This window comes from Lytechinus variegatus, chromosome 14 (genome assembly GCF_018143015.1).
Source record: "Lytechinus variegatus isolate NC3 chromosome 14, Lvar_3.0, whole genome shotgun sequence".
NCBI lineage: Eukaryota > Metazoa > Echinodermata > Echinoidea > Temnopleuroida > Toxopneustidae > Lytechinus > Lytechinus variegatus.
Window position 1 is genome coordinate 5,642,519 of NC_054753.1, and position 13,299 is coordinate 5,655,817.

Here is a 13,299-nt window from a genome sequence, read left to right on the forward strand (position 1 = left end):
TTTTCCTGATAATGCCTCTGGAATATTTATCTTCTACATGTTGTGTTCATGTCAGAAAGCTACATTCTATAAACTGGAATTTAGTCCTAAAAATTGTCATATCTCTTATTATCTCACTCGTGCTTTGCTTTTTAACAGAAATAAAAATAGAAAGAAAAAAACATCATAGATTGATATTTTTTAATCAGACATTTTGTTAGTATGTTTGACATGTACATGTGTATATCAGATCACATCTTTTCATGCAATTTATGCTTTGTTTTTTTGTATATTCTTTCATGTTATCTCGCAATGAAGTAATCAACTCAAACTGTAAACAAGATCGTCTTTGGATTAATTTTTTTAATCACAAGCTTTCAGATGAACGTTCCTTATCAGAAACATGCATTGAAACCAGCTGTTTTGGAATGCATTATGCAGCTAATATTTTTATTACCAAACTTCTCTCACTGTTTACAGACAGGGAACACCTTACTAGTACAGGTGCAATCCAAATAAATTTCAATAAAAGTAGTTCAAACCACATTGTGAAATTAATTCATCTCAATTTCAAAAGGTGCTTCATTCAATTCTGATGAAATTTGGTAATATTGATTCAGTACAGGTCTGTCTTTGAATCGCAATGTCTAATAGTAGAAGTTTCTCTTCATTGATGCCTGAACAATAAAAAAGTTCATAGCAACCTCTGATGTATTTTATAGTGCCATGTGAATGATGTAATTCATTGAAAAAAATATTCCATCTTAAGCCGTATACATGTAGGAATAGATTTATATAAGCTATCCACTACAAAAATATAATCATTATTCTACATTTGATGCAATGTACATGTACCTTAAAACAATAACTCATCTTAAATGACAAAATGAAACACTTTCATTCCTATTTTTTTTTCAGTTTGATAATTGTTGTGATTGCATGTTTGGTAATGATGCAACACCCTTTTTAGATTGTAGAAAATGATAAGACCCAAAGTGATATGATCTGAGGGTTTTAATAAAACTCTGGTCTAAAGTTATGGTTTACTTTGGTAAGCAAATGGTGACAGGTATCTCTAACAATTCAGGTTCGATTTGTCAGCTCTTTTAAAGGGGTACTTCAGGCTGAAAATAATATGCTTGAATAGGTAAAGAAAAATCAGATAAGCGAAAAAATGAAAATTTCACCAAATCGGACAAGGAATTACAGAGTTATGTCATTTTAAAGATTTTCATTATTTCAATGAAAGAGTTCTATACATGTGGTCATGAATATTTTATGAGCGAACTAATGATATCACATCCTCACTTGTTCTTTTGTATTTTATCATATGAAATTAGATTTATTCCCATTTTGCCCCCCCCCCAAAAAAAAATGGATTGACAACTGATTTAATGCATGTGATATTCATTACTGTTAACCCATTTGAAATATTTGTGACTTCTTTAATAACATAATGAAAGGGAAAATGGGGTCCAGGAACATGACATAATCAGCCTACGTAATGAATATTAATACTGGCATGTTTATAACTGCTTACACAAGTTGATGCAAAACTTTAAAATTCAGTGGCCCGTATTCTGAAGTCGGGTTAAACCAAAAATTTCAAGAAAAATGTTTACATTGCATAATCCTTGGGTTTGATATGCTCTTCCTTAATTCATTAATGGTGAAAACAATTATTAATCTTTCCCACACAGTGATTAACCGATACTTTTAACCTCTATTGTTAAAGATTTATGTCACAAATTGGCTTTCCATAGTTTAACCACAACTATAAACCAAAGTTTAAATTAAATATTTGTTACTTGTCATCAGATTTTGTTGAATCCTTCAGAATGTTGCTCAGTGAATTTTACTCTCTCTTTCAGATGTAATTATTTCCATTCAGTTATGCTCAAATCATTCATAACTGAATGGAAATAATTACCTACACAGTTCTCTTCATCATAAAACATGAGACTAGAGCATTGTCAAGATATCAAGCATCAAATCTAAATGCAATTTTGACATTTCTTGCATTCCATAATTAAAAGAGAAATAGACCATGGCCTTAGTTAAACTGTACTTCAAAATGTGGTTCGATGGGGTTGAGAAAGAAAGAGTAAACTTCACTATGAATTTTGCTTTGTTTTGAAACAGAATGAAAATGATGCAAGTGAATCCTCGCCCTTCACTAAGAAAGCATCGGTGAGATCATCCTCGCCAGGAAGAGAAAATGTTAGCAAAGGAACGGTATCAGATAGAATGAAGGTAAGGTGTCTCTTATCTCATGATTGACTATGTTGTAGACCCCTCAAGTCGATCCAGTAAGATGGGGTTAGTGGGGTATACAGCCAGGGTAGACTTGATGCCAAAGGCCGTGTTTATGCTTCCACTTTTCAGGCCAGAATCAGCGTTTTCAAACGAGATTAGTCCAAAACATGGTTGCGTCCATGCTTACTTTCATTTAAACGCTGTTTCAAATCGCCGATCGTAAACTAAAAAAAGATGCGTTTGTAAATGTTGTTTGACCAGAATCAGGCTTTCTGGGGAAGTATAAACAGAACCACGATCGTAAACGTGTTAACATGACGTCATTTGGTACATGCTTCCGGTGAGATGAAAATTCGCGTGCATATACAGTCGCATTGCTCCATGTTATCTTCACGTAATAACAACACTCGGGAAAAAAAATTCGAAAAAAGGCACATCCAATTTGAACTCGCTTTCCTGCGAAGCCAGCTGGAGATCGTGATTTCGCCTCTGAAAAGTAAGCATAAACAGCACTCCCAGAATCATGTTTACGATCGGCGTTTTGAATCGACGTTTGAAAACGCTGATTCTGTCCCTGCAATGGAAGCATAAACACACCCATAGTTGGTCAGACCATTGTATTGAAATGTTAGTGTGTCATACCAGAATGAATCCGTCAAGTGCTGGCAATGATCTTTGTTTAGTATTGTGCTTGTTAAGATGCATATATCTGTGGATGTGAATAAATGCATTAGGAGCGCCTTGAGCATCTAACAAGGTGGAAATGTGCGCAATATAAATATCCTATATTATTATTATTATTATTAAATAGTATTGTTGTTGCAAAATAATGTAAGGACTAATCTGAAAATGCACTCTATTTTGACTGGACAAGTTTATTCTTATTTTTTAGTGGGGGGGGGGGGGGAGGCTGTACTTTTCTTAAAATGTATAGTCGGCAAGTAGGCTTGACTGTACACTCTATATCATTTCTTTGAAATGAGGATTCCTCAAAGCTATTAAGTTGTCTTTTCTCTTATGTGGGAGCTTGTGTAAGTGAGACATGTTGTATCATATTTTTGTATTTTTTTATCTCTAATTATTATGTTATTTATTATTTATTCTATTCCAGATGTTTTCACAAAGCAACTGATTTGATAGAACATTTAATATATGTAGCAGGGAAATGACCAAGTGAGAACCCCAGCATTTACCTACGTTATTTTCAAAGGATTTCTTTACATTTCATCTTCCTGTGAGTCTTCCAAATCTTGACGTCTAAACCTGAGTGCCTTGTGAATCTATGGACAAATAAACTTTCTACAAAGCACATCTAAGAAAATGTCAAAATTTAAACTGCAACTCATCTAAGATGTGCTTGGTTCCCTGATAAGTTCCATGCTACTTGTTGCCAAGGGAACTGCTTTCAGCGTGTGGATATTTCTCTATTTTTAAAGGTAAAAATTGAGAATAGAGAATGCAAACGGTAAAATCCCTAGAAAGCCAATGAACATTATTTTAAGTTACTAATAAATGAGGTTCTGGAACTGTAAGATAGAATCTTTGAACAAACAAAATTATGGCACTTTAATTGTTAACATGCCTTATAAAGTAGGCCCTACATGTATGAAATTTGTTTCGATAATTTTTTTTTTCAATTTCTAATGTATGTTGCATATAATTGCATAAGCAGGAATATGATTGATTTGACTTTTTTAAATGCACTATATAATTCTTTAGATGTTAGTGACAGAAAGTTGCTTGAAAAAGAGATTGTACAGGGATGCAATTTGAAACACTTTGCAAACAAATGATGATATTGGCTCCAATCAGTATAAAAATAGAGACTCAATGCTATCAATCAAGGGCACAAAGCTTTTACTTCCTTTATTCAGTCTGATACATGTATATCTTATTGTAAATGCCCTACAGCAATTAGTTAGTTTTGTTGTTATACAGCTTATTCTTTCTTCCATTGTGTCACCAAAACCTTGGGTTGTTAGAAGTTTTCTGAATTATAGAGCCATCTTAATTATAGAAGGACATGTTAATAAAAATATATACACTGTAAAAACTGTGGTGTTAAAACGGACACCAATTGGTGTTAATAGAGGACCACACCCTGAGGTGTTAAAATTACACCCTAGAGATTGAACATAACACCAAAGAGTGTAAATGTAACAACCAAAGGTGTTGTAATAACACCTATACATGTAGTTGTAACACTAACCACCAATTTAACGCTGGTGTAAAAGATCTGGTGTGGTCCTCTATGTACACCGGTTAACACCACAGTTTTTGCTGTGTATACATATACATATATATATATATATATATATAAACACAGAAAGTGTGTATTATTGCAAGGTGATAGAAAAATATTCTTAAATCATGAATTTGTTTTTAATTAGAAATAATAATTTGTGTCATGAAATATTCAGTTGATCTGAGGATGAGTTTTCATTGAAATACCATTATGTATTATTTTTTGTTGAAAATATGTGATAATTATGAATCATTTCAGTTCATGACATGTACATGTTTAAATATAAAAATGTGTACTGTGTACAAGAGGAATTGTTTTGTTAGGAATGTACTTCATATAAACAGTATTCAACTATAGAGGGCGACAGGACCCTTCACTAATCTGATACATTAGTAAAGTAGAAGATGCTGTACATGTTTCAGGCTAACACAATTAAAATAACAGTTTGGGGACTACCATCCGAAGTAGAGTCTGAATTATTTGAATGATTCATAACTTGATCGATACAGAAATTATATTGATTGAGAAAAACCTGATTGTAGCACCAGAAATGAATATAGCCCGGTTAAAAGGGTATACATTTTAACGTATTATTGATCTGAAGTAGGTTTATGCTTGACAACTCCTTTCCTCAAACTGGTGATAACTTGAATGTTAAATTAGAAGAAAACATTGTGTGAACAGTGTCTTTATTTGTTGAAGTCGTTCATTTAATTGAAATAGAGATAATAGACTACAATCAGTGGAATACCTCAGTTACATGAGAGCTATTTATGGTGCTTGATAACAACTGTAATGATATTCTTGGAAGTACAATAATGGTGTTGGTTATTTTGTGATAGTTTATATTAGTGTAAAAAGTCTTATTTGCATTTATCTGTTTTTATATAATGTAATGAATTTTATTTGAAGTAGGATTAAGTGATGATTACATGTCAGGCAACAAAATATTGACCGAAACTCTATTATGTCAAGTTTGAAAGATGAGTCCACCGCAGAAAACCTTGATTGAATAAAAGGAGAAAAATCCAACATTTACAAGAATATAAAACAGAAAGCTTTATCCAAATTTGATGTAAAATAAAAAAAAGTTGAAACGTTTTAAAGTTTTGCTTAAATATACAAAATATGCACAGTATGGTTGGTATGCAAATGAGGGGACTGATGACATCATCCACTGACTACTTCTGTTGTATTTCATTTAAACAAGTATGAAATATTCATATTTTTTCCTTATTGTCATGTATTTATAAGTCTTAGTCCTCCCTAAAAATGCGACTTATCAATGTTTTAACGTTTTGTGGTTTAGTCAAGTTGATCATTATTGTCAAATGTGCAGATTTTGATATATTGTATAATTCAAACAAATAAACAGTAGAAATAGTGAGAAGTGTCGGACTCTATCATTTGCATATCACTGAGCTGTGCATACAACTGTTTTTGGAAAAATAAGCCAAACTTTAAATGTCATAACTTTTTTTGTACATTCGAGTTTGATGAAATTTCCAGCATTATGCTTGTTTCAATTTTTCTTTATTGATTCAAATGAACATTTCTCTGAGGTGGACCAGACCTTTGATTAAGGGAATGTTTATATCAACTACAGAAATATGTAACCCATTGATAAATGTTCTTAATAAATGTTCTTTTTGTAATCAAGTTTGATTACTGGCAGATGGTTATATCAATATAAGAGAAAATCTACTTTTTGTCTTTTTGGCTTGATATATTGTTTCTATTTGAAAATTAATTGAATGAAAGTCAAAGTATAAATATTATTCATAAATGACATACAAATAAAGTACAGGTACTTTTGAAGAAATTTTATTTTGTGTTTGTAATTTAAAGCATATTTTTTTGATAACATTGTTAGATGACAATATCTAGAGTAATCAAGTGTTTTTTTTTATATTCAGCGCTGGTCGCTTGGATTCTATGATTGATTTTTTTTACTCAGCATTGCTTCAGCAAAATGTTAATGGTGTTAGTGGGTACATTCTAGTCATTAAAAGTAAGGGGCGATGGTGAACTGATTGCTTAAGTGATATAGTACACTATGTGAGACTCAACATTGTACTTTACTTTTTTTTTTAATTCTGATTGATCATTCATTATATGTGTAAACAAAATTTTGTATATCCTTTTATATTATTTGGATGGGTGCAAGGTATATAGTATATTTCTTGGTGTTCGATCATGGGGTTCCCTCTTCTTGTTCTAAAATACTGTAGATGGTCTAATCGAATGTGATATGGAAATTTAGATGGATTTTAAGTACTTGTTAGTTGCAAGGATAAGGCAAAACCAGTAGAATTTCTGGTAATTCCATTCCTTTTTTTTGCGCAGAAAAGGTTCACACTGGGTAGAAGTCTGAACAAGTGTATCGCTGACTGTCCGAGCTAGGGTGGCCAAGGAAAAATGTATAATGCTTTCCTTTAAGAACTAGATACAGATACTTTGTCTCAACAGTTAAAATTTGTCGAATTATCTTTAACCTTGACACCTTGCTGCAAACTGAGGTTTACTGTTTCTTTTCATATTATTTTGGCTTGAACAAATATTGATTCTGTTTTTGTGAACGCAACAGATTTGCTTTATTTAAATTTCAATCACTTGACTTTTGCGTCAACTACACAACTCATTTTCTGCTTTGGTTCATTGTTTTTCGTTTAGCCCTATTTGTTGGTTTCTGTATTTTGATTCAAACATAATACTAGAAAGTTGATTTATTGCTATTTCCATAATTTGCATTTGGCGTTTTATCAATGTTAATTTAATTTATGTTTTATCTCTTTCCCATTGTATAATTTTAGTATCTCTGTTGATTTTTTTGTTTGTAAATTGAACATTTTCAGCCTGCGAGCTGCCTGTTTGATATTTGTTTCAATAAACCATACCAATTCAATTCAATCAATCAAACAAATCTTCTGGGACATCAGAAATCTATTAAACTTGGTAGAGTTTTGGCTAAGAAAAGGTTTATATCACACATATTTTGCATTGTTGATAATTTGATTTGTTAATCATTCTTGTTTCATTTTTTTTTTTTTGGGGGGGGGGGTCTTGGACAAGCATTTGACTTGTGGAAGGTTGATGGATTTACCTAAAGTTATAATTCATTGTCGTGCACTTCATTCAAAACACTGCATTGAGTGCACACTTCAACATTATATTCCACCCATTGATGCTGCTTGAAATGTAACTTTATTATCAAAATAATCACATCCATGTAATTTTAGTTTTCTTGTCACTGTTAGGATCTGTGCATAATACCAGATGGCGGCAACTAATTTGCAAAGATTCTTTTCCATGCATGATTGATTAAGTACATGTATGTACATATTGTGTTATCTGCATAAATGCATGTGAGTAAATAATATAATCTTGTATAAACAAGCACATTGCATGGCATAATCATTTGTGAATGCATGCATGAAAATCAATCTTCAGGAAATTATCTTTATTTAGTGTTATAAGATCAAAGCAAAGTACATTAATGGTTAGAAGTTTCATTTGTATAGTCTCCAATTCACTCTGTAACTGTTCACATAACATTGGCAAATAGATTTTGAATGAACATGTAATGTCACACTAATGTATAGATTCCAATCTTTCTATTAGCCCTATCAAGTAGATTTATTATCTACTCATTTCAGAGACTCCTTTGTGCTTGTTTGAAACTGCATTCAACATTCATTTTCAAATTGCAGTTATGAGAGATTTTTTTTCTGTTTAAATGAGGATATAATCGTTGATATATATTGTAGAATATATGCAAAAGTGTATTACGTATCTGATCAAATGTTATTCTTATATTTTTGCGATGATTCTCACCCCTAATATTCATTACCTTATAATAGTATAGGGAAAATTATTTTGTTTTGTTTTTTACTCAAGATATGTATAGAACCCCACACCATTCTAAAACATAAGTATTTTGATTATGTACTTTTGTGTAAATCATTCTCTGTTGATATTCTTTCATGCCCTTTCTATTTGTATACATCTAATACCATGTTACAATTTATAAATTTTGGAAAATTCTCTATAGACTCATAGAGATATGGTATATCTGTATGTGCTGGATATCTACGAGATGCATTTGATGTACATGTATTTTGAGACATTGAATGCTTGATTTATCTGTGAATGATTTTAAGAAATATGTATATTGATTATTTTTTTTTATACTCGGAACTTGTCTTTCTTAAATAAAATTAAATCAAAACAATGGCATGGTTTGTATTGTATTTTTTTTTATTATCGGAAGAATCAGTGGTAAAAAGACTTTAGCGCGTAGATAATTAGGTAAAACACGCGCATCCACAAGGGGCGCAGGAAGCTGCCTTAATGAAATTGGGGGCAGCCACAACCGCATGGATTTGGAAATGTGTAGTGAATAAAATGTATGGGTGTTTCTGTGTTTCTTACACGATAAAAAAATGTGTGCTTTAGGTGAAAACTACACAGTATTGGTTGAAAATTACCCAGAGTTGGATAATTTTTAACCAATATTGTGTAAACAGTATGTTGGCTGACATTTTAAGAGTGAAAGAACCATTCTATCAACCAATTTGAAGGGGAAGTTCACTCTGATGTATAGTTGTAAGAATTGCAGAAAAAAATACATTGGTGAAGGTTTCAGAAAAATCCATAAGATAGCTTAAATAAAGGTTCCCCAGAGCTATCTACCCTTTGGAAAAATTGGTGATGCCGAAAAATGTCTCTGCCGGGAATCGAACCTGCGCCCCCAGCTTTGAACGCCGGTGCCTTAACCACTAGACCACAGAGACGGGTTAGTGGCTAGGGCGACCCCGATCCGATCATGGACGGTCCATGATCCGATTGATCGTGGGATAGACAGACAGGCGTTCAATCTGTGGTGCGTCACAACATGGCCCATGGTATGCGTCAATTATTTTTTCTTCAACTTTTGACCACATGTTCTTGGTGAATGAGGTAAAAAAAAAATGGCAACCCATATAAGTATAGACTAAAAACGCCTTGGGCTGACCAGCTGGACCACCCTTGTCATCCCTCTAGGGTTCAATATAAGCGATATGCAGATGATAAGGTGTCTCGAATTGATCAATTTCTATTAAATAATAATCTTGATTGACACTGTCATAGTTCTTCATTACTGCAATCCCCATCGGTTCAAATTCCTTCAAGAAGTATACGTCGTCATTAATGACGCTGAGGTCTCTCATCTGTATGTTAATTAGCAAAGTGCAATTGTTGAAGTGGCCTCTCGGCGACACATCCTTGTAGAAGTTATTTCCCGTAATTGAGACAGAAAAAAAGACACGTGGTGGATTTCCTAAAGAAGAGAACATACCCAATAATACCGTAATATTCCATTCATTACATTTGATGTACATGTAGGTATATACAGTGAATTGGATTCGGTCGAAGCTATTAATGCAAGTTGAAAGGTAAGCTTATTGTATTACATAAATCAGGCCTAATCCTAGGTATGATACGAATTTGATAGACCTCCAAATTCTTCATTGAAAGCGCGGACCTAGGCTAACATTGTTTTCCGAACCCTTTTGTCGAATATGTTTTCATTCTTTGCTTATTCCAAATACACAATGTGTAAGAAAGGTGAAACAAATAGGGGAAGCCGGTAAAGATGGATTGTGGTCGCTTTCCCGCACAAAGGCCGTTAGCGCGCTCTGCGCGTCGCCTTTCCACACAAATGTCGCACAAAGGCTCTGCGCATCGCCCTTCCGCCAAAAGGCAGTTAAAGGACAAGTCCACCCCAACAAAAACTTGATTTGAATAAAAAGAGAAAAATTCACCAAGCATAACACTGAAAAATTCATCAAAATCGGATGTAAAATAAGAAAGTAATGGCATTTTAAAGTTTCGCTTATTTTCAACAAAATAGTTATATGAACGAGCCAGTTACATCCAAATGAGAGAGTTGATGACATCACTCACTCACTATTTCTTTTGTATTTTATTATATGAAATATGAAATATTGTTATTTTCTCGTCATTGTCATGTGAAATGAAGTTTCATTCCTCCCTGAACATGTGGAATTCCATTATTTTAACATTTTGTGCTTCAGGCTAGGAGGTCCTAATCGTCAAATTCGTAAAAATTGAAATATTGTATAATTCAAATAAAAAACAAAAGAAATAGCGAGTGAGTGGCATCATCAACTCTCTCATTTGGATGTAACTGGCTCGTTCATATAACTATTTTGTTGAAAATAAGCGAAACTTTGAAATGTCATAACTTTCTTATTTTACATCCGATTTTGATGAAATTTTCAGCATTGTGCTTGTCTGATTTTTCTCTGTTGATTCAAATCAACATTTTTCTGAGGTGGACTTGACATTTAAGGTGCACAGACTGCACGTCGCCTTCCGGCCAAAAATCCGCGCTAACGTCCCTTGTGGTAATAGGCGTCGCGCAGTGCTGCACGCCAACGACGCATCGTAGGGATATATCTGTCAGAAGCAGGCGCGTACGCAAGGGGGGTTTCAACCCCCCCCCCCTTTTCGTTTCCTTTTTTTTTTTTTTTTTTTTTTCTTCTTTTCTCCCCAGAGTTCGGTCTGGTCAAGGAGTTATCGGGCAAGCGCCTGATAACTCCTTGGTCTGGTTACGGACAGTTCCCCTACCCAATAATGTATATGACAGCAATAATGAACAGAATCTCATGTTTCCGACGAAAAACACAGAAAAAATTTCCGCTCGCTTCGCTCGCTCCATTTTATTATATCTTTTATTTCCGCATGTCGCCGACATGATCACGGTATCACCATTAACAAGGCCATACATGATTATCATGATGTATACTTATGAATACAAGTGAACCAAGACAAAGACATACGTTTTCTTACAAAATATGTTTTACCAATATGAAAACCAAAATGACGGAAAACGCTAAAATGTCGGTTAGCTCGCTCCGCTCGCTCGTAATAATTTATGAAATTCCATAAGTATCTAGTCTCCTGTTCAAGGCCGTATTATGAGTGTTACGAATAGAAGGACATGTAGCATCGACTAATACTTGATTTACTAACAAACTATTGACAAGAAATGTATGTTTTGACGGGAAAACACGAAAATTTCGGCTCGCTCACTCCGCTCGCTCGTAATCATTTATGAAATTTCTTAAGTTTCTAGTCTCTTGATCAAGGCCATATCATGAGACTTACGAGCAGAAGGACATGTATCATCAACTAATATGTAATCATTACCAAGAAGCTTGAAAAGAATTGTATGTTTTGACGGAAAAACGCAAACATTTCGGCTCGCTTGCTCCGCTCGCTCGTAATTATTCATGACATTTCTCAAGTTTCTAGTGTTCTGATCAAGGCCATATCCAGGCGCGTAGCCAGGGGGGGGCGGTCGCCCCCCCAAACGTCCCCAAAAAGAAAAAAAAGAAGGGAAAAAGGGAGAGGAGAAAAGGAAAAGGGAAGGAAGGAAAGGGAAGAAAGGTAGCTTTGTGTTTTTTCTATTTATTCTTTATTTTTTTCTCAAAAGAGAAACTCCTTCACTCTTCTTGCTTTAAATTCATATATGAATTTTGCTTCCTCGCTGCGCGCGGTTAAATGACAATATTGAAGTTCTCCATTGTTCCCCCACCTTTTCTCTAACCCTGTTTTTCCACCTCAGCTATGTGCTTCTTGCCAGTTAAAGTTAAAATTGTATACATTAGGGCATGTATTTGAGTAAGGTTAGGCCGAAGTAAATGTATTAAGTTATCTTTTTTTTTCAATTGATCGCGCAACTTCTGGTCTGGTCGGCTCCGAGCGGGTAAAATCTTTATATCAGTTTCTGCCGTCACCTCCATAAAGTCAGCTTCTCCCGCTTTTCAGCTCATTACTATAAACAACCATAATTTGGGGGCAAACAGGTTCCTAATTTAAAAAGAGGAAGGTATGGAATTCGTGTCGTATTAAATAAAAAAGTACAATATATTTTTTATCAAATTGTATTAAACTTCATGTCATTTCCCTGTATACATTCATCTCCTGTCCTGTTTTGCGCCCTCAGTTTGAAATTTGAATGACACTTAAGTTTCTTTATATTCAAAATGAAGCGCTTCAGGAAAAGTCAAAAAATTAATCATCCTTTATTATATAGATAGCTAATTTCAATAAATCACAGAAGTTTGAACTTTATGCGCACTATTTTCCTTGTAATGAAGTTCAATAATCTTAGAAAATCAATTGAATTAGAGACGATTGGGTATTAGAAATATCTACATTTGATGAAACGTCCGCCCTTTGAAATTTCAGAGTTTCATTGCTCATCGCGGGGAGGAATATCTTCCTCTACCAATCTTCTCCTCTCTTTTGCGAGTTAAAAATATGCACTGATGCTAAATTGTTTGTAATCAAATCTGATCTTTCCAAAGAAAGTTTCAATATATCTTTGAGAATACCCTTTTCTCGGGACCCTTTTTATGGCAAGAAAAATTGATAAATCACTTTAGCTTCCGCGCTTCGCGCGGAGTTATTATCATTTTAATTTCCTCCATTGTATACCTCTTTTGTGCGTTTACAATCACTTTTGAAAACAAGGTTCAAAATCGCAATATAGTCAACCGAATTGGAGGTACTAGAGACAAGAGAAACGGCTCCTTTTCATTTTAATTTATGAAACACTAAAAGCTTCGCGCTTCGCGCGGGAGGGGGAAACTCCCCCTCCCTGCACCCACCCCTAGGGAGCGCGCTTCGCGCGCTCTGTAAGTGTTGGCACGCTTCGCGTGCATTTACCGCCCCCTCCAAAATGAAATCCTGGCTACGCGTTGGCCATATCATGAGTGCTACGATCCGAAGGACATGTAGCATCGACT

At 34.2% G+C, this 13,299-nt stretch overlaps 1 protein-coding gene across 6 annotated transcripts in view; it reads left to right on the top strand.

Moving 5' to 3' along the window:
* LOC121427845 (titin homolog) overlaps nucleotides 1–4,337 on the top strand; it is a 54,791-nt gene extending 50,454 nt beyond the window's left edge. For all 6 annotated transcript variants that reach the window (XM_041624414.1, XM_041624416.1, XM_041624418.1 and 3 more), the window contains 2 exons: nucleotides 2,122–2,232; nucleotides 3,347–4,337. In XM_041624414.1, the coding sequence (XP_041480348.1) occupies nucleotides 2,122–2,232; nucleotides 3,347–3,367 (132 nt within the window). In that variant the 3' untranslated portion in view covers nucleotides 3,368–4,337. The remainder of the gene's footprint in view (nucleotides 1–2,121; nucleotides 2,233–3,346) is intronic.
* Nucleotides 4,338–13,299: the final 8,962 nt, after the last annotated feature.